This window comes from Aulonocara stuartgranti (genome assembly GCF_965226115.1).
Source record: "Aulonocara stuartgranti genome assembly, chromosome: 23".
In the NCBI taxonomy this organism is placed as follows: domain Eukaryota; kingdom Metazoa; phylum Chordata; class Actinopteri; order Cichliformes; family Cichlidae; genus Aulonocara; species Aulonocara stuartgranti.
In genome coordinates this window covers 6,523,470-6,550,904 of record NC_138958.1, presented here as the reverse complement: position 1 = coordinate 6,550,904, position 27,435 = coordinate 6,523,470, and the positions used below count along the sequence as shown (strand labels likewise).

Genomic DNA, 27,435 nt, shown 5'->3' with positions numbered 1-27,435 from the left:
AGTAAACACCACAAAGTTGTCAGGAGGATTAATTGTTTTCGCTCTGCAGTTGCTTTGATATCTGTAGTTTTGCGGACTTTTGGACTCACTCTCCCTCAAAACTGTCAAAGTCTATTATGCTAACACAACTGTGTCACTAGCGATCAAGTAGCACATCTTAATATTTTACAGCTAGTCTAACTTCAGTAACCCTACAAGCATCACTACTGTTTAGCTTGCTGTCTTCCTCAATGTTCGCAGATAGCAGAGCTGTATATCTTAATTTTTTTCAGAAATCCCTTTCAGAACCTGGTATATTATGTTTAGGTGGAAACTAGCGAGCTAACTCCCTGCTAACTTCCAAATTTTATTAATCCTGTTTTCATGGATGCCTGGATGTTAAACTTAATTGTTACCTGTTACAGCAGCCACACTGATTAAAGATGAAAGAATTTAGACAGTTTGTAACTCCACAGTAATGTAATGCTGCAGTGTTTGTTTGATTTTGGGACCTGAAGCGGAATTTGGGCCCGGAAACGGCTAATGACGTCAGACTTAAAGACCAGATTGGATCTAAAAAGCTAGACATCCACATCGTTGGTGTAATAAGGTTATCATATTGGCTTCAAAATTTGCAACCAGACTTCTTTTTTTCTTTCCTCGTGTTCTACTTACATGAGTCAACCATGTTTTTTTAGAATTAAACATGCGTAATTGTTAGCTTGGTAGTTCGTATTCAGGCTTGACTGCCATTGAAAGGACTTAAATTGTGAAAAGAAAAAAAAACTTCCAAGCACACAAACAAGATGTTTGCTTGGAAGCTATATCATTGTTTTATTCAGCCACTTAATAATGCAGCACTCAATAGTTTGGCCTCTCCATCATTATGAAATGGTATAAAGTTACTGGACACTGTTTACATATCTACATATACATGTCTTTGTTCGCTTTTCTTTAGGAGGTGGGTTGGCTGTGCTGGTGGGTTATTCTTTGTTTTATGCAGGAAATAATTGTTTTTCCCTCACAATGTCAATCACCGATATTACTGATACAGTAATCAGTACTTCATACATAATTTTATGTGTAGCCTTTTTGCATGTAATAATGTACTATGTGTAAAAAAAACTGAAAATAACACCACCATTATCAGCTTTTATTTTGAAGGCTAGTCTTAGCTTCACCTTTGTGTTTTAAGTAGTCCACCCATTTATCTGATCGCACTTTGTTTCGTGGTAGCATCACAGTTAAATCACTACAGTAATCCAGCATGCGACATTAAGAACTTTAAATGGAGACATTATACAGTGTTCTTGGCTTTGAGTGGATAGATGGAAGGAGCATTTTAATATTTCTCTGTGTTTTCCTGCTGTTGTCTGATATTTGGAAGAACAGAGTGCCGAAAAACTTCCCACCTGGACCGTGGGCTCTCCCGCTTCTCGGTGACATTCATCGCATCAGGCCTGACAGAATACACCTGCAGTTCAGAGAGGTACTCGTGTTTACTATTAAGGGAATAGTGTTTTAATTTTAATATCTTTCTTTTCTTTCTTTTTTCCTTAAAAATCAGATAAGGGTAGCTTTACTTTAATTACAAAAATGTTATATAGGAGTAGGTAATGGATAATAGTATAACTTGTGCTTATTTTACAATATAATACTACAATATATTTCTAGCTAATTTTCTCTTTCTCTCAATAAAACTTTCTATAAAAATTTTACGCATCTTGGGGTCAACCTGCAAGAAAGGCAGATGCGAAATGAAAAAATGACATAAGAGGTCAAATTTGACAAGATATTTAAATGCAAATGCATAGCAACAAAAACAATAAATAACAATAAATTTTAAAATTGAGCTGTCATGTTTACAAACAAAATGCTGGCATGCATGGATATAAATGCTACCAAAAACATAACCTCCTCTGAAGGGTTAATAATAAAATATCCAAGAATTAAAGGAGCATCTTTTTTCAATGGCCATTACTTATCCTCAGTGGAAGAATATTTGTAATATGGATGTAATAGTTAGTAAAAGGACCTTCTGCCTGTTTAAAGTACTACAGAACAAGTTCAGGCAAGTCCCCATTTAAAACTCTGGCAATCATTAACTCAGTGAACTTTATCTGCAGTTGCCTTTATTCACACAAGAGAAAAGATTTGTTGCTTGAGTTTGGTTTATGGAGACCACATCAAGAGGGTTCAGCCAGAGCTGCATTTTCGGTTACTTATATTCTCTTTTTAAATATTTTCTCATGTGTTTGCAGTTTGGGTTCTTGTTAAGAGATATACAGGGAGTGCAGAATTATTAGGCAAATGAGTATTTTGTCCACATCATCCTCTTCATGCATGTTGTCTTACTCCAAGCTGTATAGGCTCGAAAGCCTATTACCAATTAAGCATATTAGGTGATGTGCAACTCTGTAATGAGAAGGGGTGTGGTCTAATGACATCAACACCCTATATCAGGTGTGCATAATTATTAGGCAACGTCCTTTCCTTTGGCAAAATGGGTCAAAAGAAGGACTTGACAGGCTCAGAAAAGTCAAAAATAGTGAGATATCTTGCAGAGGGATGCAGCAGTCTCAAAATTGCAAAGCTTCTGAAGCGTGATCATTGAACAATCAAGCGTTTCATTCAAAATAGTCAACAGGGTCGCAAGAAGCGTGTGGAAAAACCAAGGCGCAAAATAACTGCCCATGAACTGAGAAAAGTCAAGCGTGCAGCTGCCACGATGCCACTTGCCACCAGTTTGGCCATATTTCAGAGCTGCAACATCACTGGAGTGCCCAAAAGCACAAGGTGTGCAATACTCAGAGACATGGCCAAGGTAACAAAGGCTGAAAGACGACCACCACTGAACAAGACACACAAGCTGAAACGTCAAGACTGGGCCAAGAAATATCTCAAGACTGGTTTTTCTAAGGTTTTATGGACTGATGAAATGAGAGTGAGTCTTGATGGGCCAGATGGATGGGCCCGTGGCTGGATTGGTAAAGGGCAGAGAGCTCCAGTCCGACTCAGACGCCAGCAAGGTGGAGGTGGAGTACTGGTTTGGGCTGGTATCATCAAAGATGAGCTTGTGGGGCCTTTTCGGGTTGAGGATGGAGTCAAGCTCAACTCCCAGTCCTACTGCCAGTTTCTGGAAGACACCTTCTTCAAGCAGTGGTACAGGAAGAAGTCTGCATCCGTCAAGAAAAACATGATTTTCATGCAGGACAATGCTCCATCACACGCGTCCAAGTACTCCACAGCGTGGCTGGCAAGAAAGGGTATAAAAGAAGAAAAACTAATGACATGGCCTCCTTGTTCACCTGATCTGAACCCCATTGAGAACCTGTGGTCCATCATCAAATGTGAGATTTACAAGGAGGGAAAACAGTACTCCTCTCTGAACAGTGTCTGGGAGGCTGTGGTTGCTGCTGCACGCAATGTTGATGGTGAACAGATCAAAACACTGACAGAATCCATGGATGGCAGGCTTTTGAGTGTCCTTGCAAAGAAAGGTGACTATATTGGTCGCTGATTTGTTTTTGTTTTGTTTTTGAATGTCAGAAACGTATATTTGTGAATGTGGAGATGTTATATTGGTTTCACTGGTAAAAATAAATAATTGAAATGGGTATATATTTGTTTTTTGTTAAGTTGCCTAATAATTATGCACAGTAATAGTCACCTGCACACACAGATATCCCCCTAAAATAGCTAAAACTAAAAACAAACTAAAAACTACTTCCAAAAACATTCCGCTTTGATATTGATGAGTTTTTTGGGTTCATTGAGAACATGGTTGTTGTTCAATAAAAAATTATTCCTCAAAAATACAACTTGCCTAATAATTCTGCACTCCCTGTAATATTAATGAGGCAACATTGCTGCAATCTTATAGTATCTGCAGTAAAGATGTAGAAGCAGTATTAATTCTCTGAGTACTGTTGAACCACAAAATCTACCTGCTGTCTTTGTTCAGTTTGCAAAGAAATATGGAAACATTTTCACCATCAGACTCTTTGGTGGAAGAACCGTGGTCATTAATAGCTACAAGTTTGTGAAAGAAGCCCTGGTCCAGCAAGGAGACGATTTCATAGATCGACCCACCGTACCACTGTTTGAAGATTTATTTGGGAATGAAGGTTCTGTTTTTCTCTTTTTCATTAAAAAATATATATATAGTTAGTGTTGAATACAATGAACAACATAATTGAGACACCAAATCAGGGGTGTAAGGTAGTGTTTCTTATTCAATCTATTATTGTGTATTTGTGTGTTCAAAGGTCTTGTGGGTTCAAATGGTTATCCATGGAAGCAACAGAGGAGATTTGCTCTTCATACACTCAGAAACTTTGGTCTGGGCAGGAAGACTCTGGAGTTATATATCCAGCAGGAGTGCCAGTATCTCTCAGAGGCTTTCACAGAACACCAAGGTATAAAAAACATCTTGGTGACATGATTGCCACCATTCAATAGAGTGGGCTTGCTTTGTTATGACACTGGGTACTTGTCCCCATATTTTCTGTCTTTATTTGCAGGAAAGCCCTTTAATGTCCAGCTACTGATAAATAATGCTGTGTCGAATATCATCTGCTGTTTGGTGTTTGGGAATCGATTTGAGTACACTGACCGGCAGTACCAGTCTATTCTTCATAATTTCAATGAAATTTTGCGCTTACAGGGAAGCATATCGATACAGGTGAATCTCCTTCCACCATCCTACATTATGCAGTAATCAAATTACATCACAATTTATATAAAATCCAAAAGTCACATTTAAGCAACCACAGTCTCCCTACAGGGTTTCTAATTTATAATGAGGAGCAAAAACAAATACTGATTTAAAACACACCAAAGGGCAGAGAGGAGGAAGCCAAGTCCTGGCAGATGCAAAGCCCACAGATATAAACAAAATGTCAGACATTTAGAGATTTCTCCAGATACAGACAGACAAACTGGTGGTAGCTAACCAACCGGACATTGTAGTGGAAGACAAGCAGAAGCAGCAGACAGCCGTAGTGATAGACATAGTGATACCGAATGACAGCAACATCAGGAAGAAATAACACAAGAAGCTGCAGAAGTAACAAGGGCTCAGAGAAGATGTGGAGGGTGAAGGTAACGGTGATCCCAGTGGTAATCAGAGCACTAGGTGCAGTGACTCCCAAACTAGGCAAATGGCTCCAGCAGATCCCAGGAACAACATCAGAGATCTCTGTCCAGAAGAGCGCAGTCCTAGGAACAGCTAAGATACTGCACAGGACCCTCAAAACTCCCAGGTCTCTGGTAGAGGGCCTGAGCTTGAAATTCCCCCCACCTGTAGGGGTGGGGGGAATTTCTGCAGACATATATATATATATGTGTGTGTGTGTGTGTGTGTGTGTGTATATATATATATATATATATACTTCTGCTTGTCTTCCACTAAAATGTCCGGTTGGTTAGCTACCACCAGTTTGTCTGTCTGTATCTGGAGAAATCTCTAAATGTCTGTCTATTATTTTTAAATGTTACTAGTACTGAGATGAGACCTGAGTAATTGCATCTCTTTCTATCACATTTTCTTCATGATGAATAACAATAAAGGATCCTTAATCCCAATAGACATCATATTTGTATACGTGTGTTCACAAGTAGTATTTGTACCTAAGTAGATTTTTTTTTTATAACAATCAGCTTATATCGGGTAATATGTGGAGCCAAGTCTCTTCAAGTGCTTTTTGAAAAATGTCTTGAAACTTCTCATCTATATGACAACTCCTCATTTTGAAGCATTATCTAAATCAACTTAAATTTCAGTGAACACTGGGGAATATGAACTTGATCTCTCTCATTAAAACAAAAATCAAAAAAATGTTTGCTGACATTGTCCTCAAATATTTTTCTCTTGGTAATTATATTTCTACCACCAGCTTTGCCACTGTGGAATTCCTGTTAGAAGTGTGTTAGATTTCAATTCAGAATTCTTTGAATGCACAGCATGATATGTCCAGTCATGAAAAGATGGTTTAATCTGGCTTCCTGTTCTGTAGATGTACAACATAATTCCCTGGCTGATGAAGTGGTTACCTGGACCTCATAAGACAATGTTCACTCTGACACAAGAGGTAAAGGACTTTATAGAAATCAGGATCAAAGACCACAGAGAAATCCTTGACCCAGCGTCACCGAGAGACTATATTGATGCCTTTCTTATAGAAATGGCAAAGGTGAGTGTTGTGCTCGATCTCTATTATGTTTGTTCGTTTTGGTCTTGTAATGAAGTTTGATAACAGATTTTAATTTCTGTTGTTTGGACCGTTGATAGAACGAGGAGAAAGATTCAAGTTTTTCTCTCAGTAACTTACACGCTTGCACCATGGACCTGTTTTTTGCTGGAACTGAAACTACTGCCACTACTTTACGTTGGGGGTTGCTTTACATGATCTACTACCCTGATATACAAGGTGCGTGTGTAATACCCAACAGTACTATGTATTTTGTCATGTCGGTCTTGTACTGTGAGAAAAAGCATGCAGGTTGTGTTAGTCATCTACATAATACACAAAACAGAGTTTATGATAGTCTCATCATTTTTTTTTTTAGCATGTTTTGATTTCTAGTTGGGAATCAGTTGGTTTCCAGAGTAGATCCTGGCATTATTTATCAGAAAACAGGAAGACCACATATGTGGTCATGAAGCTGACAATAAAAAATCAATATGTGAAGATAGCCGATTGACATTCATATAGACTTTCCACCTTTCAATAAACATATGTTTAAATGTTTCGTAGCTTTTGTGTTGACAAATATTAACAAATTCACAAATACTAAAACTGAAAATATAGTTCCTGTTTATGTTTCTAATTATGTTTGATCTGAAGTTAATAATTCAGTATTGGTAGTAACTGTTTTTTCTTAAGTACGTTTTTATTTTTACATTAATAACCTGAAATTGTTTCTCACTGTCAATTTTAATTTTTCATTTACTTTTAGATAAATATAATAACCTTGATACAGACTCTGATTGTATCCTGTTTTGACTGTGCAGAGAGAGTTCAAGCTGAGATTGATGCTGTGGTTGGTTCGTCCAGACAGCCCTCTGTGAGTGACCGAGAAAACATGCCCTATACTGATGCTGTCATTCATGAGATTCAGAGAATGGCCAACATCATTCCTCTCAATGTGTTTCATATGACAGTCAAGGAAACTACAGTGGATAAATACACAATCCCAAAGGTACACAAACCATAATACTTTCTGGCAGTTTCGCTGTAGAATAAAGTATTCCTTGTCTACCAATTTAGCAACTTGAAGCTGACTTGAAAAGTCAATCCTAATGTTACACTTAAAATAACCAATGAAGCAGCTTTAAAAAGCACATTTAAAGCCTGGTATAAAAATAGTGTAACACTCACTATCAACTGTACTCTTTTGATGTATGATCAATCCTCCAGGTAAGTAAATCCCAAAAGGTTGATACCACATGGACCCGGAAAGTAAAGTGTATTTGTGATGTAAGATGGTGAAAATATTCTTCTTCCTCAAAATTATCCAGATATTATGCAGTCCTTAAAATGACTTATGTAATGCTTAAATAATTCACAGTACCATGCCTGTTTAGACTTCTCAACAATATATGGTAACTTCTGACTCCTAAAAAGTAACATGGCAGCAACCAAAATGCTAACCCATCAAAATGCAGAGTTTTGTAACTACACAGTGGCTGAGTCCATTTTTAGTCTGTGGTTATGTGCAGAATAAATACATGAGGTCCAAGAATAGATCTCTGTGGCACACCTGTGCTAATGGATTACATTAGTATTACATCAGGGCTCTGTATTACAGTGATTCATGACTACACATAAGGATACTCTTATGGCCCTGCATAGACTGCCTTTTGTCCTGCGACAGATAGAGTAGATGTCAAATCATACGGCCACTATTTCATCAAAACAGCAATGACTTAGCATGGTTTCTCTCTAGTTTCTCTGAAATACTGTATGTAATGACAATGCAACTTCAAATCAAATAAAAAGGTCAGCTTCATTACTGTTCTCATATTAACTCAAACCAATAACTGAAAGTGAGAAATTAATGTGAATAGACACCAGAATATACACTTGTAAAAATTAGAAATTTTGAGAAAACAGATTAATTTTTTAACACCTACGATTAAAGGTTAAAAACATCTAAAACAACCATTGCACTTGTCCCTGGTTCTTAATTAACAGGCATTATACACTTTGTAGTTTGACACAATTGCATACTAAAAAGCTCTTTTGGACATTTTGACAATGTTACGTTGCCTTTTTCCATCAGCTCACTTTCTGTTATATGGCAAATTAAACCAATATACTTGAATAACAATTTTAAAATTTTTTTTTATTTCTTTCAATTTTAGTATTTTGGTTATTTTTATAGTATTTTTTGTGCAGGGTACCATGATCGTGGCTACTCTGGACTCAGTCTTACATGATGAGTCAGTGTGGGAAACTCCACACTCTTTCAACCCTCAACACTTTCTGGACAAGGATGGTAAATTTCGCAAGAGAGATGCTTTCCTTCCATTTTCTGCAGGTTTGTTGTACATTAAAGCCTCTTGTACTGTTTTAGCCAAGACAAAATGGCATACATCCTTGGTTTGTTGCAGAAGTGTAGTAAACTCTATGATATAGTGAATATCTTGTAAATTTTTTGAATAAAACTCATGTCATATTGTTTATTCTCAGGCAAGCGTGTGTGTCTTGGAGAACAGCTGGCCAGGATGGAGTTGTTTTTGTTTTTCACCTCCCTCCTTCAAAGGTTTTCTCTTTCGCCACCTGCTGGAGAGCAGCCCAGTCTGGAGTTCCAGTTGGGAGCCGCACGCTGTCCCAAACCTTACCGCCTCTGTGCTGTACCGCGTTAAACCATCAACTATGACAAAACTGAAATTGTCTGATACTCAGTTTGATGAATCAATGTCCTCCATCATATTTGTTATATGAAGCATTATCTATACCTGCTAAATTCTTCTCACCATGGAGACCTTTTAAAGGAGCCATTCCATCCATTGTATTCAACAAATAAAAATTTGAAAGGTTTACAATATTAAATTACAACTTTTTAAGAGATCACATTCCACTGCATATGCATGATAATCGCTGTCATAAGCAAACATTTACAAGGACTTCAGTAAAATTTTGACAATAAGATAAATACAGCTGGACAAAAAAAACAGTATTCTGTTTTTAACGTTTAATAGTACTGCAGAGATATTTACATAGGATTCAAACTTTAATTTATTAAGTTTAATCTACACTTGAGTCAGTGTCTACATTGAAAACAAAATCCCACCATATCTTGGTGGATTTGCTTGTATGTCGAGGATCAATAACCTATTTTAGTTCAATTATCCAAAAGATGATTTCACATAATCTTTAAGTACTCTATGAAACAATGCTTATTTGATTCAGTGTTTTGAAGTTGCTCAGTGCTTGAGGCAGGAATGCAATTCTATAATTTTGCACCACTGTGCTTGATGATTACTCTTAGATTCTGTCTTTGTGTTGCACAAAACCACTCGCTGTGTTTAGTCAGTTTTGTTGGCACTGACGGACCCTCATGAAACAGTGACCTCCTGGTTAATGAAGCTAACACTCGTCAATGATGTGTTTAAAGTATTTTAAGATTCTGGAAATATATCAGAATAGTAAAAAAAAATTCTGTTTGCTTTGATGGTATTTTGAAGGTGTTCTGCTAAACGTGGTAATCCTTATCTTGACTTTCCCAATTTCTTTAAAAGAACATAAGAAATCAGTTGTTATTCTACAGTAGACTCTCTATGATATAACCTAATGGGCGGGTTGATTACCAACAATCTTATGTCACTCTTAAACAAGAAGGCCCTTTTAAATTCACAAACTATTTTGAAAAGTATATAGGTTTATGTTTATTTGGATATCAGAGGAATGCAGGCAAACCAGGTGGTGACAGGGTGATCTTAATAACCATAATAATTTATTTCAGTTGGTGTGAGTGTTTTTATTTTTCATACCACTGCTTGTTATAAAATGCACAATGTCATAAATAAATAGATTTTCTGCATGCACTTGCCTTTTTCATTATGAGCTTGTGTCAGTGGTGTCAGCTTTAGTCTTTACCTTGGCAGAGGGCAGTAATACAATGAATGACTGGACTGACAGCTATCACTAACAGCTTGTAATCTCCCTACCCCAACTGTTAAATAATGTAGAGGAACTCCCCCAGAAAATGTCTTTCTTTACAAATCAGCTGAGTTGTTTAATTTGATTAATGCTTTTTCGCATCCTTCACTGCTGATTGAAACAAAAAGCAGTGACAAATAAATTACAATAAGTACAGGAAACACGTGACACGCCAAACAAACAGAGAATGTATCATTTTCAGATGTATGATCAATTAATATAACATATAGGAAAATCATAAAAACTGTTAGATAAAGCTTGTTAAAGCTATACATGTTAATAATTTCTGTATGTGTGATGATGTGACATGCAACGTTTCCTTTACACTGGGCCATCAGTTAACAAGGAAACATTGTACACACACACACACATAAACACGCTACGATCATCGTAGTAAGATACTTGTTATTGATTTCATGTTTTTATTAAATGCTTTTATTTTGACGGCCAGCTATCGAACCCACTTGGTTATATAATCACCCACCATTTTATACTTGTGTCAAGCCAGCCTCCAATTCGAGACTTGCAGTCAAGCCAGCCTCCAGTTTGTGGTGAAATCAAAGTTAAAACAGTAAAGTGACACGAATGAGCGGAACTATGGAGACATTATACAGCGCTCTCGGCTTGGAGTGGGTTGACGGCAGGAGCATTTTATTTTTTTCCTGTCTTTTTCTTCTGCTGGCTCATGTTCTGAAGAACCGAGTGCCGAAAAACTTTCCTCCCGGACCGTGGGCTCTCCCTTTTATTGGTGATCTTCATCGCCTGCAACCTAACAGATTCCATCTGCAGTTCGAAGAGGTGTGATACAAAGTAACGATTATTATTATCATTGTTGCTGTTAAGAAGAAGAATATATTCATATAGAAAATGGGGCGACTCGTTTACTGCAAATAGGTAGCTAAATGGTGCTATAGGTTCCCTTTATTCCTCCGTTATTGGTAATCATTTAGACTTAGATTGGGCTACATGGGGCAGAGCAGTTTTTTTTATTAGACTTTAAAACATTCGGTAACATAACCAGTGTTGCCAATTTAGCAACTTTGTCGCTATATTTAGCGAGTTTTCAGACCCCTTAGCGACTTTTTTTTTCTAAAAAGCGACTAGCGACAAATCTGGCGACTTTTTCTGGAATTATTGGAGACTTATTTATGACGACTTTTTGACGTGAAAGGGCGTGTTGCTCTTACTCTCAACAAGCAGCGGTGCTGCCGTGGGCACCTCACCCGTGCTAAAGCGCTCACGGGCGGAGGATAGTCCTCCCCCAGCTGCAGGAGATGTTCACACCTGTGCGTCCAAACTGCAAATGAATCGCGCATGAGCGAAGCCGCTGCTCCCGCACTGTCTGTAACACAGTCAGTTCTTCTTTTACTGTTATGCTGTTTTGTGGCTCACAAGGTTTAAAACTACTTATAAACACACACTCTCACACACAAAGTAACTCCACCAGAGTGCCTATTTCGGGTCACTTTTGCCGGTCGAAGCCCGAATAAAGGAGCAGGGTTGGAATTGTGACATTAAAAAACAATAATTGCTAAAAGAAATTAAGTTTGTAGTTCTAAATAAATTCTAAATGCATTTAGGACGTTTTTTGCTAACTTTATGTCTCTTCCACGATGTTATTTCTCTCTCCAACAGCGTAGGTTATCATTATATTAGCATGACCAATTATGCATATTAGGTGATGACGTCATCTAGCGACTTCTAGCGACTTTTAGGACAGCCAATAGCGATTTTCCTTACTGAGGAGTTGGCAACACTGAACATAACTAACAGCCTACAAGCTTAGTGTGAGCTGCATTTCAAGTTGCTGCTATTGTCCTTTCAGCTTCTACTTTTTGCTGCCGAGTGTCCCGTAAAGAGACATTAAATATTTGTAAGCAAGCATTTCTGTTTTATTTTATTAGCTGCTTTCAGTTCTTGTTTTTTGTTTTTATTTGCTTGTTTTGTGGTTGTTGTATTTTTTGGGACATGGTATCACATGTCACACTTATCACAGCTGCTACAGTCTTAGTTTTCTTTTGGTAGAATAAAAATGTAAAAGTCAGCTGTATCAGAAAAGTTATTTCTTTTTAAATTATCCTAAAATATGCAAGTGTTGAATAACAAGCTAAATCTACTGTCGATTCAGTTTTCAGAGAAATATGGAAACATTTTCAGCCTTCGAATCTTTGGTCATAGAGTTGTGATCATTAATGGCTACAAGTCTGTAAAGGAAGCCCTGGTCCAACGAGGAGAAGACTTTGCAGATCGTCCCATAATTCCTCTGGTTGACGATGTATTTGGAAATAAAGGTGATTTCATTTCTTTTAATTACACACTTAATATTGGAGTATCAGATGGGCACCAAGTTAGATTTATTAGCGTGACGATGGTGATCAACATGCCTAGTTTCTCTTCCAGTCAAAATATTTATATTTGTATATGTTTTTTCAAAGGTATTGTAGCTTCCAGTGGTTATCCATGGAAGCAGCGGAGGAGGTTTTCTCTTCAGACACTCAGAAACTTTGGTCTGGGCAAGACGACGTTGGCAGAATTCATCCAGCAGGAGTGCCAGTATCTCACAGAGGCTTTTGCAGACCAGCAAGGCATTTAAAAATCACACTGTTTGATAGTCTAAGGAACTTGGAAAGAAAAGTGTCTGGACTTCTTTAAGTTCCTTGAAGATGTTTCACCTCTAATCCGAGAAGCTTCTTCAGAATTGAAGAAGCTTCTCGGATTTCCAAGCTCCTTAGACTATGATGACCTGGATGACTGAGAACCTTCACAGACACACACTATTTGATGATAATTTTTACATTTTAAATGTTTGATAATTGCTTATGACCTTATCTAATTTTCTGCTAAACATATAAAATATACAATTGCTAATTTTTCTTATATAATACATGCTTTTTTGGTAAATATCAAGCAAGTTTGTCTTCTCTTTGGACATGGAGTCCATTTTCTGTCTCACCCACACTTTATTTTTATTTACAGGAAAGCCTTTTAATGCACAGCCATTGCTAAACAACGCCGTGTCAAACATCATCTGCTGTTTGGTGTTTTCAAATCGATTTGAGTACAGTGATGAGAAGCATCAGTCTATTCTTCAGGACTTCAATGAGCTTTTGTACTTGGAGGTAACCATGTGGGCACAGGTGAGCCTCCTTTAAACCAGGATTCAGTAATCTAATTAAAAGGATTTATGCAAATGCATGTGTCATATTTATTTGAATCACATTATTATAAAAGGCTCTCCTTGAATTGTTCCCTTCCTGAATTGTTCTGTGTCCCAGTGATTTGTATATTTGTAATTCATACATAGAGACCACCGATTTAAAGCATCTAAATCTTACTTGAGTCCAGCTTTGATTAGGTTGTTTTTTTGTTTTTGTTTTTTTAATCAAGTTTGACTATTAGTATAATGTTCTTTTAGGAAATACTGTGTTAGCTTTATGCCATATGTTGTCTCATCTATATATTTTTCTAAAGGTCTTGAGGATCATCAAGATGTTGACAAATGTGAAACAAGCCTTTTGTGTTCTTTTTGGGCAGCAGTGGTTTTGACAGTGAAATTCCCCCATGCAGTTATTTAGGTGTTCTTCTGGGTTCTTTTGTGACCTCCTGGGTGATCAGTGGTGCACTCTTTAAGTCATTTTGGTAGGCCGACCACTCCTATGAAGGTTCACTACTGTTCCAAGTTTTCTTCATTTGTGGATAAGGGCTCTGATCTTTTTTGTGGAGTCCCAGCGACTTAGAAATGTTTTTATAAGCCGTTCTCAGGTGCTTTAAGATCTTTTAGCCTCCTTTACTTTGTCAGACAGGTTCTATTTAAGTGATTTAAAAGGTCTTTACAAAAAATGGGATTAATCATAGTCAATTCATGATTTTACAAGAGAGTTCTTTACTTTTTCGCATAGGGACATACAGTAATGTGGATCTCTCTTTGAAAGCTAATTAATTTAGTACATTTTTATTAAATAAATAGAAATGTCATAGATATATCCACGCTGTCTGACAAGTTAGTGACTGTCCTCCTGCGCTGTAGATGTACAACGCAATGCCCTGGCTGATGAAGTGGGTGCCCGGACCTCATCAGAAGACATTTACTCTGGTCAAGAATATAAATAATTACATAGAAAACAGGATCAGTGAACACAAAGAAGACTTTAACCCATCATCTCCGAGAGACTACATCGACTCCTTTCTCATAGAAATGGAAAAGGTGAGTGTTGTCCTGCATCTCTGCTGTTTTTGTTCTTTTTACATTTTTAATGAAATGTCATCAGATTTTTTTTTTTCATCTTTGCCTCTAACAGAATGAAGGCAATGATTCAAGTTTTGATCTCAGTAGTTTGAATGCTTGCACCCTTGACCTCTTTGGTGCTGGAACTGAAACTACTACCACTACTTTATACTGGGGCCTTCTGTATATGATCCACTATCCTGTCATACAAGGTTTGTGACTGAGTAATAGTCACTATGACTACATATTCTGCAAGTATCTCAACTTTATAATGACAGCGGCCTCTTATAGGTCAGCCATTTATATAAAAATTGATTGTTTCTGATGTGACATTGTAATGTGTGTCTCTGTTTAATTTTGTCTCTGGATTGGGTTTTCTCTCAAGTCTATTTTATATATTTACTTAGATTTGAATTGTTTTCTCAACTTTAAAAATCTTGACGTAGACTCACATTATTAACTGTGTACAGAAAAAGTCCAGGCTGAGATCGATGCTGTGATTGGTTCATCCAGACAGCCCTCTATGAGTGACAGAGAAAACATGCCTTATACCAATGCGGTTATTCATGAGATCCAGAGAATGGGCAACATCCTCCCACTGAGTTTGTCACACATGACAAACAAGGATACAATATTGGATAAGTACACAATCCCAAAGGTACTCATGCTAAGAATTATTTTACCAAAGCCTTTTGCTTGTTTTTCTGGTTTCTGGTCATATAGCTACTGAATAACTCATTAAATTCAGCAATGTTTTTTTTTTTCAGTCACTTTAAAGCATAGATAAACTCAGAAAGACAGTTTTTGCGCAATATTTATAATGGAAATATCTTAATTAATTGCAGTGGGCTAATGGTTAAACATAAAAAACAACCACTGCATTTTGGTGCATCTGTTGTTAAATAACAAGTGTTTTACAACTCATAATACGATACAACACATTTAGTAGCTCTTTTGGAATATCCAAATATTAATTGCTCAACATATGTAATGATAATTCGTTTCTCTATCAGCTGATTTTCCATCTAACCTGTTTAATTATTTTGTTCTTAAAAGTTGAGATAATTTTTAAACAAACACAAATTAACTTACCTGTTTCTTCAGGGCACCATGATCCTGCCTTTATTGCACTCTGTACTCAATGATGAGTCAATGTGGGAAACTCCACATTCCTTCAACCCTCAACACTTTTTGGACCAGGATGGTAACTTTAGGAAGAGAGAAGCCTTTATGCCTTTTTCTGCAGGTATGTCAAGAGGGCAGTTTATCTCAGTGAACGTATTCTGTTAATGAATATGTAGGCAAACAACAAGAGAGGTGTTTGAGCAAGATATGGTAAAAGAAGTGTTGCATGTTTCTGCTTGCTGTTAACTGTTCGTGAGCACCGACTTATATCTACAAACAATTTCTTACATCACTGAGTTTGCAGGGGATCGGTGTCTCTTTTGTGTGTTTCAGAGCTGTAGTAATAACCTCTGTAAGATGAAAGCATAGTGACTGAAACTCTTATTGTGTATTATCAGGCAAGCGTGTGTGTCTCGGGGAGCAGCTTGCCCGAATGGAATTATTCCTGTTCTTTACCTCCCTCCTTCAGAGGTTTTCATTCTCGGCACCTGCTGGAGAGCAGCCCAGTCTGGAGTTCACACTGGGAACCACCCGTTGTCCCAAACCTTACTGCCTTTGTGCCGCGGCACGTTAAATCATCAAGTATAAGCTAAACACGTCTATTTCTTACAGTGTACATTTGTCTTTCATTACATTTTATAATGTCAAGCAGTTTCTGTTTCATCATTATCTATTTCTATTATGTTATGAGCCAGAATGCTGTTTAATAAAACCTTTAGAAATTACATACATATATACTGAAATTACATATCTGCTGTATACAAACTGTATAAAATTCTGACATTATACTAAACACTTTTTAATGATTCATTGTTGAGTGATAATCTATGTGCCACTGTGAAGCAGTGGTTTTAAATGTGCTGAACAAATAAACATGACCTGACTTGAAAATGTGTGCGTGAGTAATATATATTCATCTTTCACTTAATCCAGTTTTGATTGACCTAATCCTTCTTATTCAGTCTGTTTTTTTTATTGAAGTTCACACTGCTATCAGTTTGAGATGTCCATGGCATTTCTCAGTGTTTGTATTGTCCAATACAGTTTTGTATTCCTCAGCCATTACCTGGCAACAACACAGTTACAACACTATAAAATGCCCATGTGAATCTGATGTAGTAGTTCTACTCTTCGAGGATCAAGTTGCAGCATGATAATAGAGAATATCTGACTTCATAGTATGACTCGATTCATGCAGCTCAGCGTCATTTAGGGTTCATCGTTTTTTTGTGGTCTCTAACCTTTTCCAGTATCGACTGTATGATGTGTGTCATATGACAGTTTCCATTATCTAAAGGTCTCTGCATGGCTGAAAGGTGCCTTGAAAGTGTGTCAGCAAATTCAAGCAGTTTTCAAAGACATACTTTGCCTGTGCATTGAAGTTTGCTATTCTCATTAACAAAAAGCCATTGCAACAGTATCCTTTCAAGTGTGGAAACAATGGCTTGTGGTCTATTTGGGTAATGAAATGTACAGGCTAAAGTTATTTTGGGAGCGCTCTATATGCCTAAACCACAGCCAAGCACTCCTTTTTGATCTGTGCATGTCTGATTTTGGTACCTTTTAAGGTGGCAGCCTCCCTCGTTGTCCATCGTGGTCCTATAGGAGAATCCCTTCCCAGCTTATTGCACAGAAGACTTAATTATTATCACAAAGGCTAGTACGGGTGCATCAGTTAAGAAAAAGGACCTTTTAAATCCTAGACCTTTGCCAGACATGCGTCACTGCCTGGTTGTGTGTTTTCTGCTAAGTCATTCAACTAGTGACCCAGATCATGTACCACACCCTGAACAGCTCTGTGGTTTGTGGTAGCTAAATGTTTCTCATGCCACTATCTTTTGTGGCATCAGACCTGACACAGAAAAAGATGCGCATGCACATTCACACCAGTATTGTACTTTCACATCACGAGCATCCACGTGTCTCCTTGGGTCTGGGCATTGTAAATTTTGTCGTCAGAGGGTTAACGCAAGCCGTCGCTGTGCTTTCATGGGTATTGTGACCACAAAGTTGTCCACAGAAAAACTGCACTACATAGGTTAACAGAAGTCACCCAGGAATTCATGGTGTAAAAATCTGGAAGAATGGAAAGTCTTGTGAATTTGTGTGCTGATGACTTGCTTGTCTGAACCAACAGTGTTTGTCCCCTATCTCCTGGAATGTATCAAATCATTTAGCGTGCTGTCGGGAAATTCAGCTGTAGTAAAAGTGAATTTATGCCACTCATAGATGATTTGGGGGTACATTTCTGATTTTTCTGCTGTTCACATTCCTTGTTCTTAAAACTCCCTGTAAACCCAAACTCTTGAGGACTCTCTTATCTTATCCATTTTTCCACCAGTGTCATTTATTTAAAAAACAAAACAAAAAAACAACTGGTTTAATAGTTTGCATTTTCATCAGTCATATTTTTATCACTACCTTCAAATCAGACATTTTGGATGGAGCTCTGTTCCCAAATTCATGCTTTTTTTAAATAAGTCATGTTTTTTATGACCTCTTCTCAATGCCACAAACTCCCAAACATTTAGCTTCCAGTTTTCGTTATGGCAGTTAGCACAACCATGTTAGTGAAGCCTTCACCAATTAACTGAAGTGTGATTTCAGATGAACTTTCAAAAGAGAGCCTGTCCAGTATTCAAAGGTTTTTTGTCAATTCCAGGTTGATTGAATTTAAAGTCTTGCATAAGCTCCACTACGCCAAGACTTAACAAAACATTTGGCACTGTCTCCCCCATGTGTGACAAATGTGGTATTGCAAAAGTGTCAGTGTCACACATGTTGTGGTCCTGTCCAGATATATTTGGCTTACCCAAACAGTATGGTGTGTTCATTAACCTGGAGTGTAATCTGGAGATATTTGGCTCCTATGATGGGACACTCCCACTCCCATTTAATCAAAGACAACTTCTGAGGGAAGGCATCATTGCTGCTAAAAATATTCATTTTGCTGACTCCATTATTTATCTCCTTGGTTGGGTTTTTGTATTTAAAAAAAAAAAAGGATAATGAGCATAGACATCCGGTCACTGTATGACAAACCACAGTTCTGCTAATTTGAGTAGCAGAACTAGACGTTTCATTGCTGTTTATGGTGCCTTTTGGAAAGAGATTTTTGACATCTCTTTGTTTTTTTTGCTGCACATTTTGGCAGAACAACCCCAGGACACAACTTTGGGGTGTTTTCACCTCCCTCCTTCAGAGGTTTTCATTCTTGGCACCTGCTGGAGAGCAGCCCAGTCTGGGAACCACTTGTTGTCCCAAACCTTACATCCTCTGTGCCGTGGCACGTTAAACCATCAAGTATAAGCTAAACACATCTATTTCTTACAGTGTACATTTGTCTTTTATTACATTTTTCATGTCAAGCAGTTTCTGTTTCACCATTGTCTATTTGTATTATGTTGTGAGCCAGCATGCTGTTTGATTAAACCTTTAGACATTACATACACTATTATACTGTATACAAATATAAGATTCTGACATTAAACTACACACTTTTTAATAATTCATTGTTGAGCCCTGACTGTGAAGCAGTTTGAAAGATCTTCTGTGGTTTTAAATGTGCTGAACAAATAAACGTAGCCTGATATGAAAATGTGTGTGTGAGTAACATATATTCATCTTTCACTGAATCCAGTTTGGATTGATCTAATTCTTCTTAGCCTGATTTCTTTTAAGTTCACACTGCTATCAGTCGGAGGTGCCTGCCCTGGGCATTTCTCAATGTTTGTATTGTGCAATACGGTTTTGTGTTCCTCAGCCATTACCTGGCAACAACACAGTTACAGCACAATACAATGCCCATGTATGGTGTGTTCATTAACTTGGAGTGTAATCTGGCCATATGTGGCTATTATAATGGTGCAAGAGCACTCACATTTAATCAAAGACAACCTCCAAGGGAAGGCATCATCACTGCAAGAAATATTCATTTTACTGACTTCATTATTTATCTCCTTGATTGGGTTTTTGTATTTAAAAAAAAAAAAAAAGATATGGGCATAGACATCCGGTCACTGTATGACAAACCACAGTTCTGCTAATTTGAGTCACAGAACTAAATGTTTCACTCAACTTAGGGGAGAAAAACAAACCAAAACCTTGTTTCTAACAACTAGGAGTGTAATCAAGGCTTTATCTGGACTTTGGGCTGGGTTATGTACTCTCGGGCATTGGGTTATATAATATTCTGTCCCTGTAGCTGAACACTGAGTTACTTTTGCATAACAGAGTAAAGCTATGGAGAGAATATACAGCGTGCTCGGCCTGGAGTGGATTGACGGCGGGAGCATTTTACTATTTGTGTGTGTTTTCCTGCTTCTGACTGATTTTTTGAAGAACAGAGTGCCAAAAAACTTTCCTCCTGGACCGTGGGCTCTTGCTTTCATTGGTGATCTTTGGCGTATCCAACCTGCCAGGCTTCACTTGCAGTTCGCAGAGGTATAGAAATAGCTTTATTGCTGTGTAGTCGAAAATAAAGGGTCAGAAGCGTAAACAACACTCAGCTATATCACACTGCACTTTTTGCGTATTGATTTAAGTAAATCAGTAAATGTGAGGTTTTGTTTTTTAAAAAAAGTCCTAAACATGTCAGGTAAATAGTAAATTATTAACTTAAATGCAAGATAGCCAAACTGAACTCTATTCCAGATTCCCCTTTGTTCTCTTTACTGGGGGTCGGGGTGGGGGGCACAATATTGATACATGCTATTAATTTTATATTGTTGATTAAGTAATTTGTCCTCCAGATTTTAAAAAAGGGTAACTGAAAAATCCAACCAGCATTAGAAATTATACTTTTAAATAGATTTCAGCAGCTGATAAGAAACAGTTAAACTTGGGGGTTAAAACTGAAATGGGCAATCACATGACAGTGACTTCTTAAAAAATATGTCCACTCAGTGGTCAACCACAATGTCAATGCCTGTGTTCAGTTTGCAGAGAAGTATGGAAACGTTTTCAGCCTGCGACTATTTGGTGGAAGAATTGTGGTCGTGAATGGCTACAAGTCTGTGAAAGAGGCCTTGGTACAAAAAGGAGAAGACTTAATTGATCGTCCTGTCATACCCATATTTGAACTAGCAGAAAACAGAGGTGGAGTTGGTTGTATTTTCATATTTGAAGTTGAGCAAGATCAGGCTCAATTTACACCATTTTGGAGTTAATGTTTCTGTATGTTCCTAAAAGGTCTTGTGATGTCAAATGGTTATCCATGGAAGCAACAGAGGAAATTTGCTCTTCACACTCTCAGAAACTTTGGTCTGGGCAAGAAGACCCTGGACTTATCCATCCAGCAGGAGTGCCAGTACCTCATAGAGGCTTTTGCAGATAAGCAAGGCACAAAAAAACTTAACTCACACTACCTTCAACTTTGAAGACAAACGCATGCACCAACAGCTACATACATTGTGTACTTAGGTATCATGACACCTGTTGCATGCGATTCATATAACATGCGTTGTCCAGTGACTCATCATATTTGATGTTTTGTTTGTGATGTTTTGGGTCCCAATTTTCTTTATTATTTTGACATGATGCAAGGGTTCCTCAGTCTTTTTTATGTATTTTACAGGAAAGCCCTTAATACCCAGTCACTGATAAACAACGCTGTGTCCAACATCATCTGCTGTTTGGTGTTTGGGAATCGATTCGACTACACTGACAAGGAGTTTCAGTCTATTCTCCAGAAATTCAACAAGATTATGCATTTACAGGGAAGTTTGTCAGTACAGGTGAGAATACATCCAATAATTTTATTCATTATTTTATTCTGTAACTAAAATGTGTTTAATTTGAAACATTGCCGAAGAAATTTTATTGAAAACGAATACAGTAATGTCAGTCTACTAAAACTAAAAGGTGCGTATTCAAACTATGAGTCATGTAAATGTACACAAATATTATTGTGTGAAATCTATTTTATGAATCAAAGGTAAAAGTACTGATCTGGCACTAAAATTGTCCGTGTTGCTGATATTGTTAAAATTAACCAGTCGTATTTTTGCTGCAATTGTAGGATCCATAGTGTAAAAGTTTACACAGTCACCAAACAAGCAAAAGATTATTTTATGTTTGAAACATAAATCCCATTGAAGTTGCATAAATAAGGACATCCGACTTAAAAATCAGCTAAATCAGTCAACAAGCAGCCAACAGTAGCTTTATTTCCAATCCAAAAATTTCTGTATGACATGAAACTGTTGTTTCTAGTTAAGGGGAAGTTCTAACTACTTTATGTTTAGTTAGATTAGGCAATTGAATTCAGCTCTATTTACAACACTATATCAACAGTCGTCTCCAGGTGCTTTATGTTGTGAGGTAAAGACCCCTACAATAATACAGAGAAAACACCTAAAGGCAGATGATCCTCTATGAGCAAGCACTTGGTAACAGTGGGAAGGAAAAACTCCCTCTTTACAGAAACAAATCTCAGAAAGAACCAGGCCCAGGGAGGGGCCACCACCTGTTTACATTGCCTTACTCTAAACCTACTCACCCACCCCTGTTGCTTGTCACGTGTTTTCATGGTCTTACGATGTGAAGATTCATGTGCTTCTGTGATGAGGAGTTTTTGTTTTCTGTTCTCATACTGATCCCCTATCAGGAGCTCAGTCTGAGTACAGTCCTCTTTTTTCTCCTCCATTGCCCTTTTGTCTCGTACATTTCATTGTTTTTCTTTACGCTACCTGTTCTGACCTGTCTCCCCAATGTGATTTTTGTTTAATGTATGTATGGTTGAAAATCTCCCGTGACCGGTTGGGGGTGACTGGAGGGAGGACAAAATATACATTAAAGGACTAGTGTGGGGAATCTGAAAGGAGGTCAAGAAATTTACATCTTCACTTCTTAAGAGAAAAGAAAAACAACCTCAGTTCTTGTTTACATCTCCTTGTGTTTTGGGATCTAATATTTCATGACATTTGAAGGGGTTTCCAAATATCTGTAGTTCTTGAGTTATCTGGTGTAAAAGCCAGTAGTCAACAGGTGTACCTGAAACTGTCTTCGAACTCTGTAGATGTACAACACAATGCCCTGGCTGATGAAGTGGATTCCTGGATCTCACAAGGAAATATTATTTCTGGTACAACAGTTAATTGAGTTTGTAAAGGTAAAGGTCAATGAACACAAAGAAAATATTGACCCTTCATCACCAAGAGATTACATTGATGCTTTTCTCATAGAAATGGGAGAGGTGAGTAAAGTGCTCCTTGTCTGTTGTCTACATTTCTAATAAAATGTGTGATTTGTTGGCATGTAACACATTTTTGATCCTCTCTCACACTTATAGAAGGAGAACAAAGAATCTGGTTTTGATTTACAAAATCTGTGTTTTTGCGCTCTGGATCTTTTTGGTGCTGGAACTGAAACTACAACCACTACTTTACACTGGGGACTGCTTTACATGATCTACTACCCTGACATACAAGGTGTGTTTATGAATCACATCCACCTTTACTACATATTTTCTAATCAATTTGCCATCTCTTTATATTCTCAGGGGGTCCCTAAGAGATCATATGTATTGTGAGAGGATGCGTGTAAGATATGTAAACTTTCCCTGTAAGTCATCTATGCTGCACACAGACTCACATTGTTTCCTGTTTTCACTGTGCAGAGAGAGTCCAGGCTGAGATAGATGCTGTGGTTGGTTCATCCAGACAGCCCTCTATGAGTGACAGAGAAAAAATGCCCTATACTGATGCTGTCGTTCATGAGATTCAGAGAATGGCCAACATCATCCCCCTCAATTTGGCTCACATGACAAGCAAAGACACCACACTGGATAACTATGCAATCCCAAAGGTATACAGTTCATATGTTATTTCCCAAGTGAGGTTTTTGTCATTTTTTGAAATGACCTATCCTTTTATCAGATAATTAAGAATGTTTTTAGACAGATTAAATGTAATAATAATAATCAAAACCAAAAACATGCTGGGAATTTGGGTATTTCACTTAAAGTACTAAAAATCCTCCTTTATACACCAACTCTAGAGGCGTATAAATATATAAATACATTATCTCAGGAACTTCTTTAAGTTTCTTGAAGATTTTTCACCTCTCATCTGAGAAGCTTCTGGTGGAGAGTCCCGGATTTAAGCCATATTAGGAATGTCCCTTAAGAGGGTCACTGGCCCACTATTGATCATCTGCCTAATCACATGAGCCAAAGGTCTGAAGTACACTAGGATGAGGTGTTTGGAGAAGTCTCTCCTGAGTTTCTCTGATAAAGGGATGATAGGAGATGACAGTGCTGACAATGCTATTCTGTTTTCCTTCTGTTTCTCCCTAGTTGATGTCTGACCTTTTTTACAGTATCTTTGCTGATTCGATAACCACATGCTTTAAGAGCGTTCGTTACATCTGTGTGCTCCTTCTCTCTCTCTTGTGGCTTGGAGGGAACATTTTCTGCCCCGTGTTGCAGGATCCTTCAAGAAACTTAGAGAAGTCCAGTCGCTTTTCCTTCCAAGTGCACTAGATTACCATAACCTGGATGACTGACAACCTTCACAGACATAAATACATTATATTGTCAAAAGTAATTACTTACTCATCCAAATCACTAAATCAAGGTCTTCCTGGCACTTTAATGGCCACAGGTGTATAAAATCAAGCACCTTAGCATGCAGACTGCTACTACAAACATTTGTGAAAGACTGGGAGCTCTCAGGACCTCAGTGAATTCCAGTGTGGTACCGTGATAGGATGTCACCTGTGTAACAGGTCCAGTCATGAAATTTCCTCATTACTAAATATTCCACAGTCAACTGTTAGTGGTGTTATAACAAAGTGGAACCAATTGGGAACGACGGCAACACAGCCATGATCACATAGTGGGGGCCAGCAGATGCTGAGGCGCACAGAGCACAGAGGTCATCAAATTTCTGCAGAGTCAAACAATCAATCACTACAGACCTCCAAACTTCACGTGGTTTTCAGATTAGACCAAGAGCAGTGCACAGAGAACTTGATGGAATAGAGCTGCAGCTGCAATCTTGACATCACCAAGAGCAAAGGAAACCCAACAGATGCACGCTGCGAAAAGCACGCTGCCACTGGACTCCAAAGCAATGGATACGTGTTCTCTGGGTTTGTCAGGTGCCAGCATTGTGCCAAGTGTAAAGTTTGGTGGAGGGGGGATTATGGTGTGGAGCTGTTTTTCAGGAGTTGAGCTCTCCCCCTTAGTTCCATTCAAAGGAACTCTTAATGCTTTAGCATACAAAGAAATTTTAGACAATTTCATGCTTCCAACATTGTGAGAACAGTTTGAGGTTGGATCCTTCCTGTTCCAACATGACTGTGCACCAGTGCACAAAGCAAAGCCCATAAAGACACAGATGAGCAAGTTTGATGTGGAAGAACTTGATTGGCCTGCACACAGTCTGACCTATAGATAGAAAGCCTTTGGGATGAATTAGAGCAGAGATGGCAGGCCAGGCCTTCTCATCCAACATCAGTGTCTGACCTCACAAATGTGCTTGTAGAAGAATGGTCAATAATTCCCATGAACACACCTTTAAACCTTCTGGAAAGTCTTCTGAGAAGTGTCCAAGCTGTTATAGCTGCAAAGGTTGGGCCAACATCATATTAAACTTTATGGATTAAAGATGAGATGTCACTCTACTGTAGCACAGGACGGCAAGTTCCAACATTCGAGGAGGGCTCAGAGTAGATTGCTACTCCTACCTGTCAAAAGAAGTCAGTTTAGGTGGTTCGGGCATCTGTAGGATCTGTAGTACTGAGTGATGTGTCTAAGGCATGCCCTGTCAGGAGAAGGCCTCGGGGTAGACCCAGGACAGACTGTAGAGATTATGGATGGATGGATAATTGTGTAATGTAACACAATAATCCATTTAATAGCCCTGCTCTTTAGTTATAGGAATTAGCTTCTTCCATGAGCTGATTTTCCACCAACTAGCAAATTAACACAATTAACAATTGCACATTTTATTATTTTTGACATTTTTACGTTTCTAAATTCTTGAGAATTCTTGATTCTGTCCAAAACTTTGTTTCAAAACTTGCATTGGAAACAAACTAGTAAAATCATTTACTTCAATTGTATTTTTTCAGGGTACCATAATCATAACTTTACTGCACTCGGTCCTGTGTGATGAATCGATGTGGGAAACTCCACACACCTTCAACCCTCAACATTTTCTGGACCAGGATGGTAAATTCAGGAAGAGAGAAGCCTTTATGCCTTTCGCTGCAGGTTAGTCAGTAGTTACTCCACATATCTTGTAACACAGTTGCATGTTTTTTATGGGTATGTGTTTACAGGGGCACTATAAAATGTTATAGCTTCGTGGAACACCAGAAAGGGTTCAGATAGGAAGCAAAACACCAGTTTTCCCACAAAGACTCTGATCTGTTGAAGACCTTCCCTGATTGAAGTGCATATGCATATGCAAATTTCATAGCATTAAACTTTAACCTGCCGGGTTCCTAGTACAAAAAGTGTGCTTTTTTTTTTTTTTGTGCTGGCACCCTTCTTTTAAATAAAGAAGAGTATTTCCAGTAATGTGTCCCGTTGTGTGCTACACATGAGATATGGAAAGTTTAGCCAGTGTCCTGAAATGCTTTTCCCAACATTTTACAGACTTCATGTGTGAAGAACTACAAAAATATCTGTGAATTAAGGTGAATGTCCTTGTGAATGAAATCACTCAACTTCTGGTGTATTCGTAGGTAAGCGTGTGTGTCTTGGGGAACAGCTGGCCAGGATGGAGTTATTCCTGTTCTTTACCTCCCTCCTCCAGAGATTTTCATTCACTGCACCTGCTGGAGAGCAGCCCAGTCTGGAGTTCAAGTTGGGAGTAGCTCGGGCCCCCAAACCTTATCGCCTCTGTGCTGTACCACGATAAAGCAATAAATGGCACATAAAATGCCATGTTTCTTTGCATGTATCTTTATCTATCTCAAATTTGAGGGTATAGTTTATTCAGGAAGGAGGGCTTTCTGCAATCTAAAATATTCAAGTGTGCAAAAGTAAATAAAACAAACTCCTTAAAAGAAATCACTGGTATGCAATTTCCTGCAGTCGCTTCCTCTGCACATTGTCTTTGTAGTTAAAACGCGACGTCCTTGAATAAACTGTATGTTTCTCATTCAGACCGCTATTTGTTAAATTTCACACTGTGGTTTTATTCTGAGGTTTGGAAGTTGAAAAAAAAACACAACGTGCCGCTCTTTACTGTCGCTCTCTTAAAATCACTGTAGTTTAAAGATTGATTATTTAAAAAAAAAAAGTTCTGTGGAGCATAAAGTTTATGTGAAAGAAAATGAAATGTCAATAAAAGGTTGAATCATTTAAAAATTTGTGTATTTTTTATTTATAGTATTTGTGTTAAGAATACCAAATTTTGTCATGTCACTTGTGAAAAGTAACACTTTCAGAGAGTTTCTGAATTTGAACCATGAACATGAAGGAGTATTAATTCTGAAAACTGCCTTAAACCTCAAGCCACCTTTATCTCACGAACATGCACCCCGTCAAACTTCTGGGTTTTCCCTGTAAACCGTTTGAAGTTACAGATGGAAAATATCTTGTGAAAGAAAATCACAAAAGCCAAGATAGCTAGAGACTTTTAAACAGTTGAGGCTGAAGTACTTTGCGGGACTACAAACGCTAGCAAACGGGCTCAGTGAGAAAAGATGTTCGAGTGCAAATCGATTTCTCTAAAGAGTTCTCTGTAAGTTTCTTTTAAAATTTTTCTAAAACACATTTAAGATCCAGGATGTGTTTAATTTCCATGTCACTGAGCAGTTTTCTGTTATGTCATTTAAAAAAAAATCTTTATAACCTTTATTATGTAAGTCTGTCCTTCAGCACATTTTGACTTATTGTGTCAAATAACCAAGTTGTCAGCGTGCTTTTCAAAGTAAAATGATTGATGTCACCGTGTCGCTTGCTCGGTTGACCACTGGATT

At 37.9% G+C, this 27,435-nt stretch overlaps 2 protein-coding genes across 2 annotated transcripts; both read left to right on the top strand.

The window, feature by feature from the left end:
• Positions 1–1,166: 1,166 nt before the first annotated feature.
• Positions 1,167–16,389, top strand: LOC309700413 (uncharacterized protein). Its single transcript, XM_082523932.1, has 19 exons — positions 1,167–1,468; positions 3,944–4,106; positions 4,248–4,397; positions 4,503–4,663; positions 5,997–6,173; positions 6,272–6,410; positions 6,995–7,182; positions 8,382–8,523; positions 8,676–8,846; positions 10,600–10,615; positions 10,721–10,946; positions 12,277–12,439; positions 12,584–12,733; positions 13,125–13,285; positions 14,176–14,352; positions 14,447–14,585; positions 14,844–15,031; positions 15,478–15,619; positions 15,897–16,389. Exons 1-19 carry the CDS (start codon positions 1,268–1,270, stop codon positions 16,070–16,072), a joined length of 3,030 nt encoding a protein of 1,009 aa, XP_082380058.1. The 5' UTR covers positions 1,167–1,267; the 3' UTR covers positions 16,073–16,389.
• Positions 16,390–19,688: 3,299 nt separating this feature from the next.
• LOC309700263 (cytochrome P450 2J4-like) lies at positions 19,689–26,777 on the top strand. The gene is made up of 9 exons (XM_082523730.1): positions 19,689–19,941; positions 20,436–20,595; positions 20,689–20,839; positions 21,074–21,233; positions 22,517–22,693; positions 22,790–22,928; positions 23,117–23,304; positions 25,576–25,717; positions 26,194–26,777. The coding sequence occupies exons 1-9, from the start codon at positions 19,741–19,743 to the stop codon at positions 26,367–26,369; spliced, it is 1,494 nt and encodes a 497-aa protein (XP_082379856.1). The 5' UTR covers positions 19,689–19,740; the 3' UTR covers positions 26,370–26,777.
• Positions 26,778–27,435: the final 658 nt, after the last annotated feature.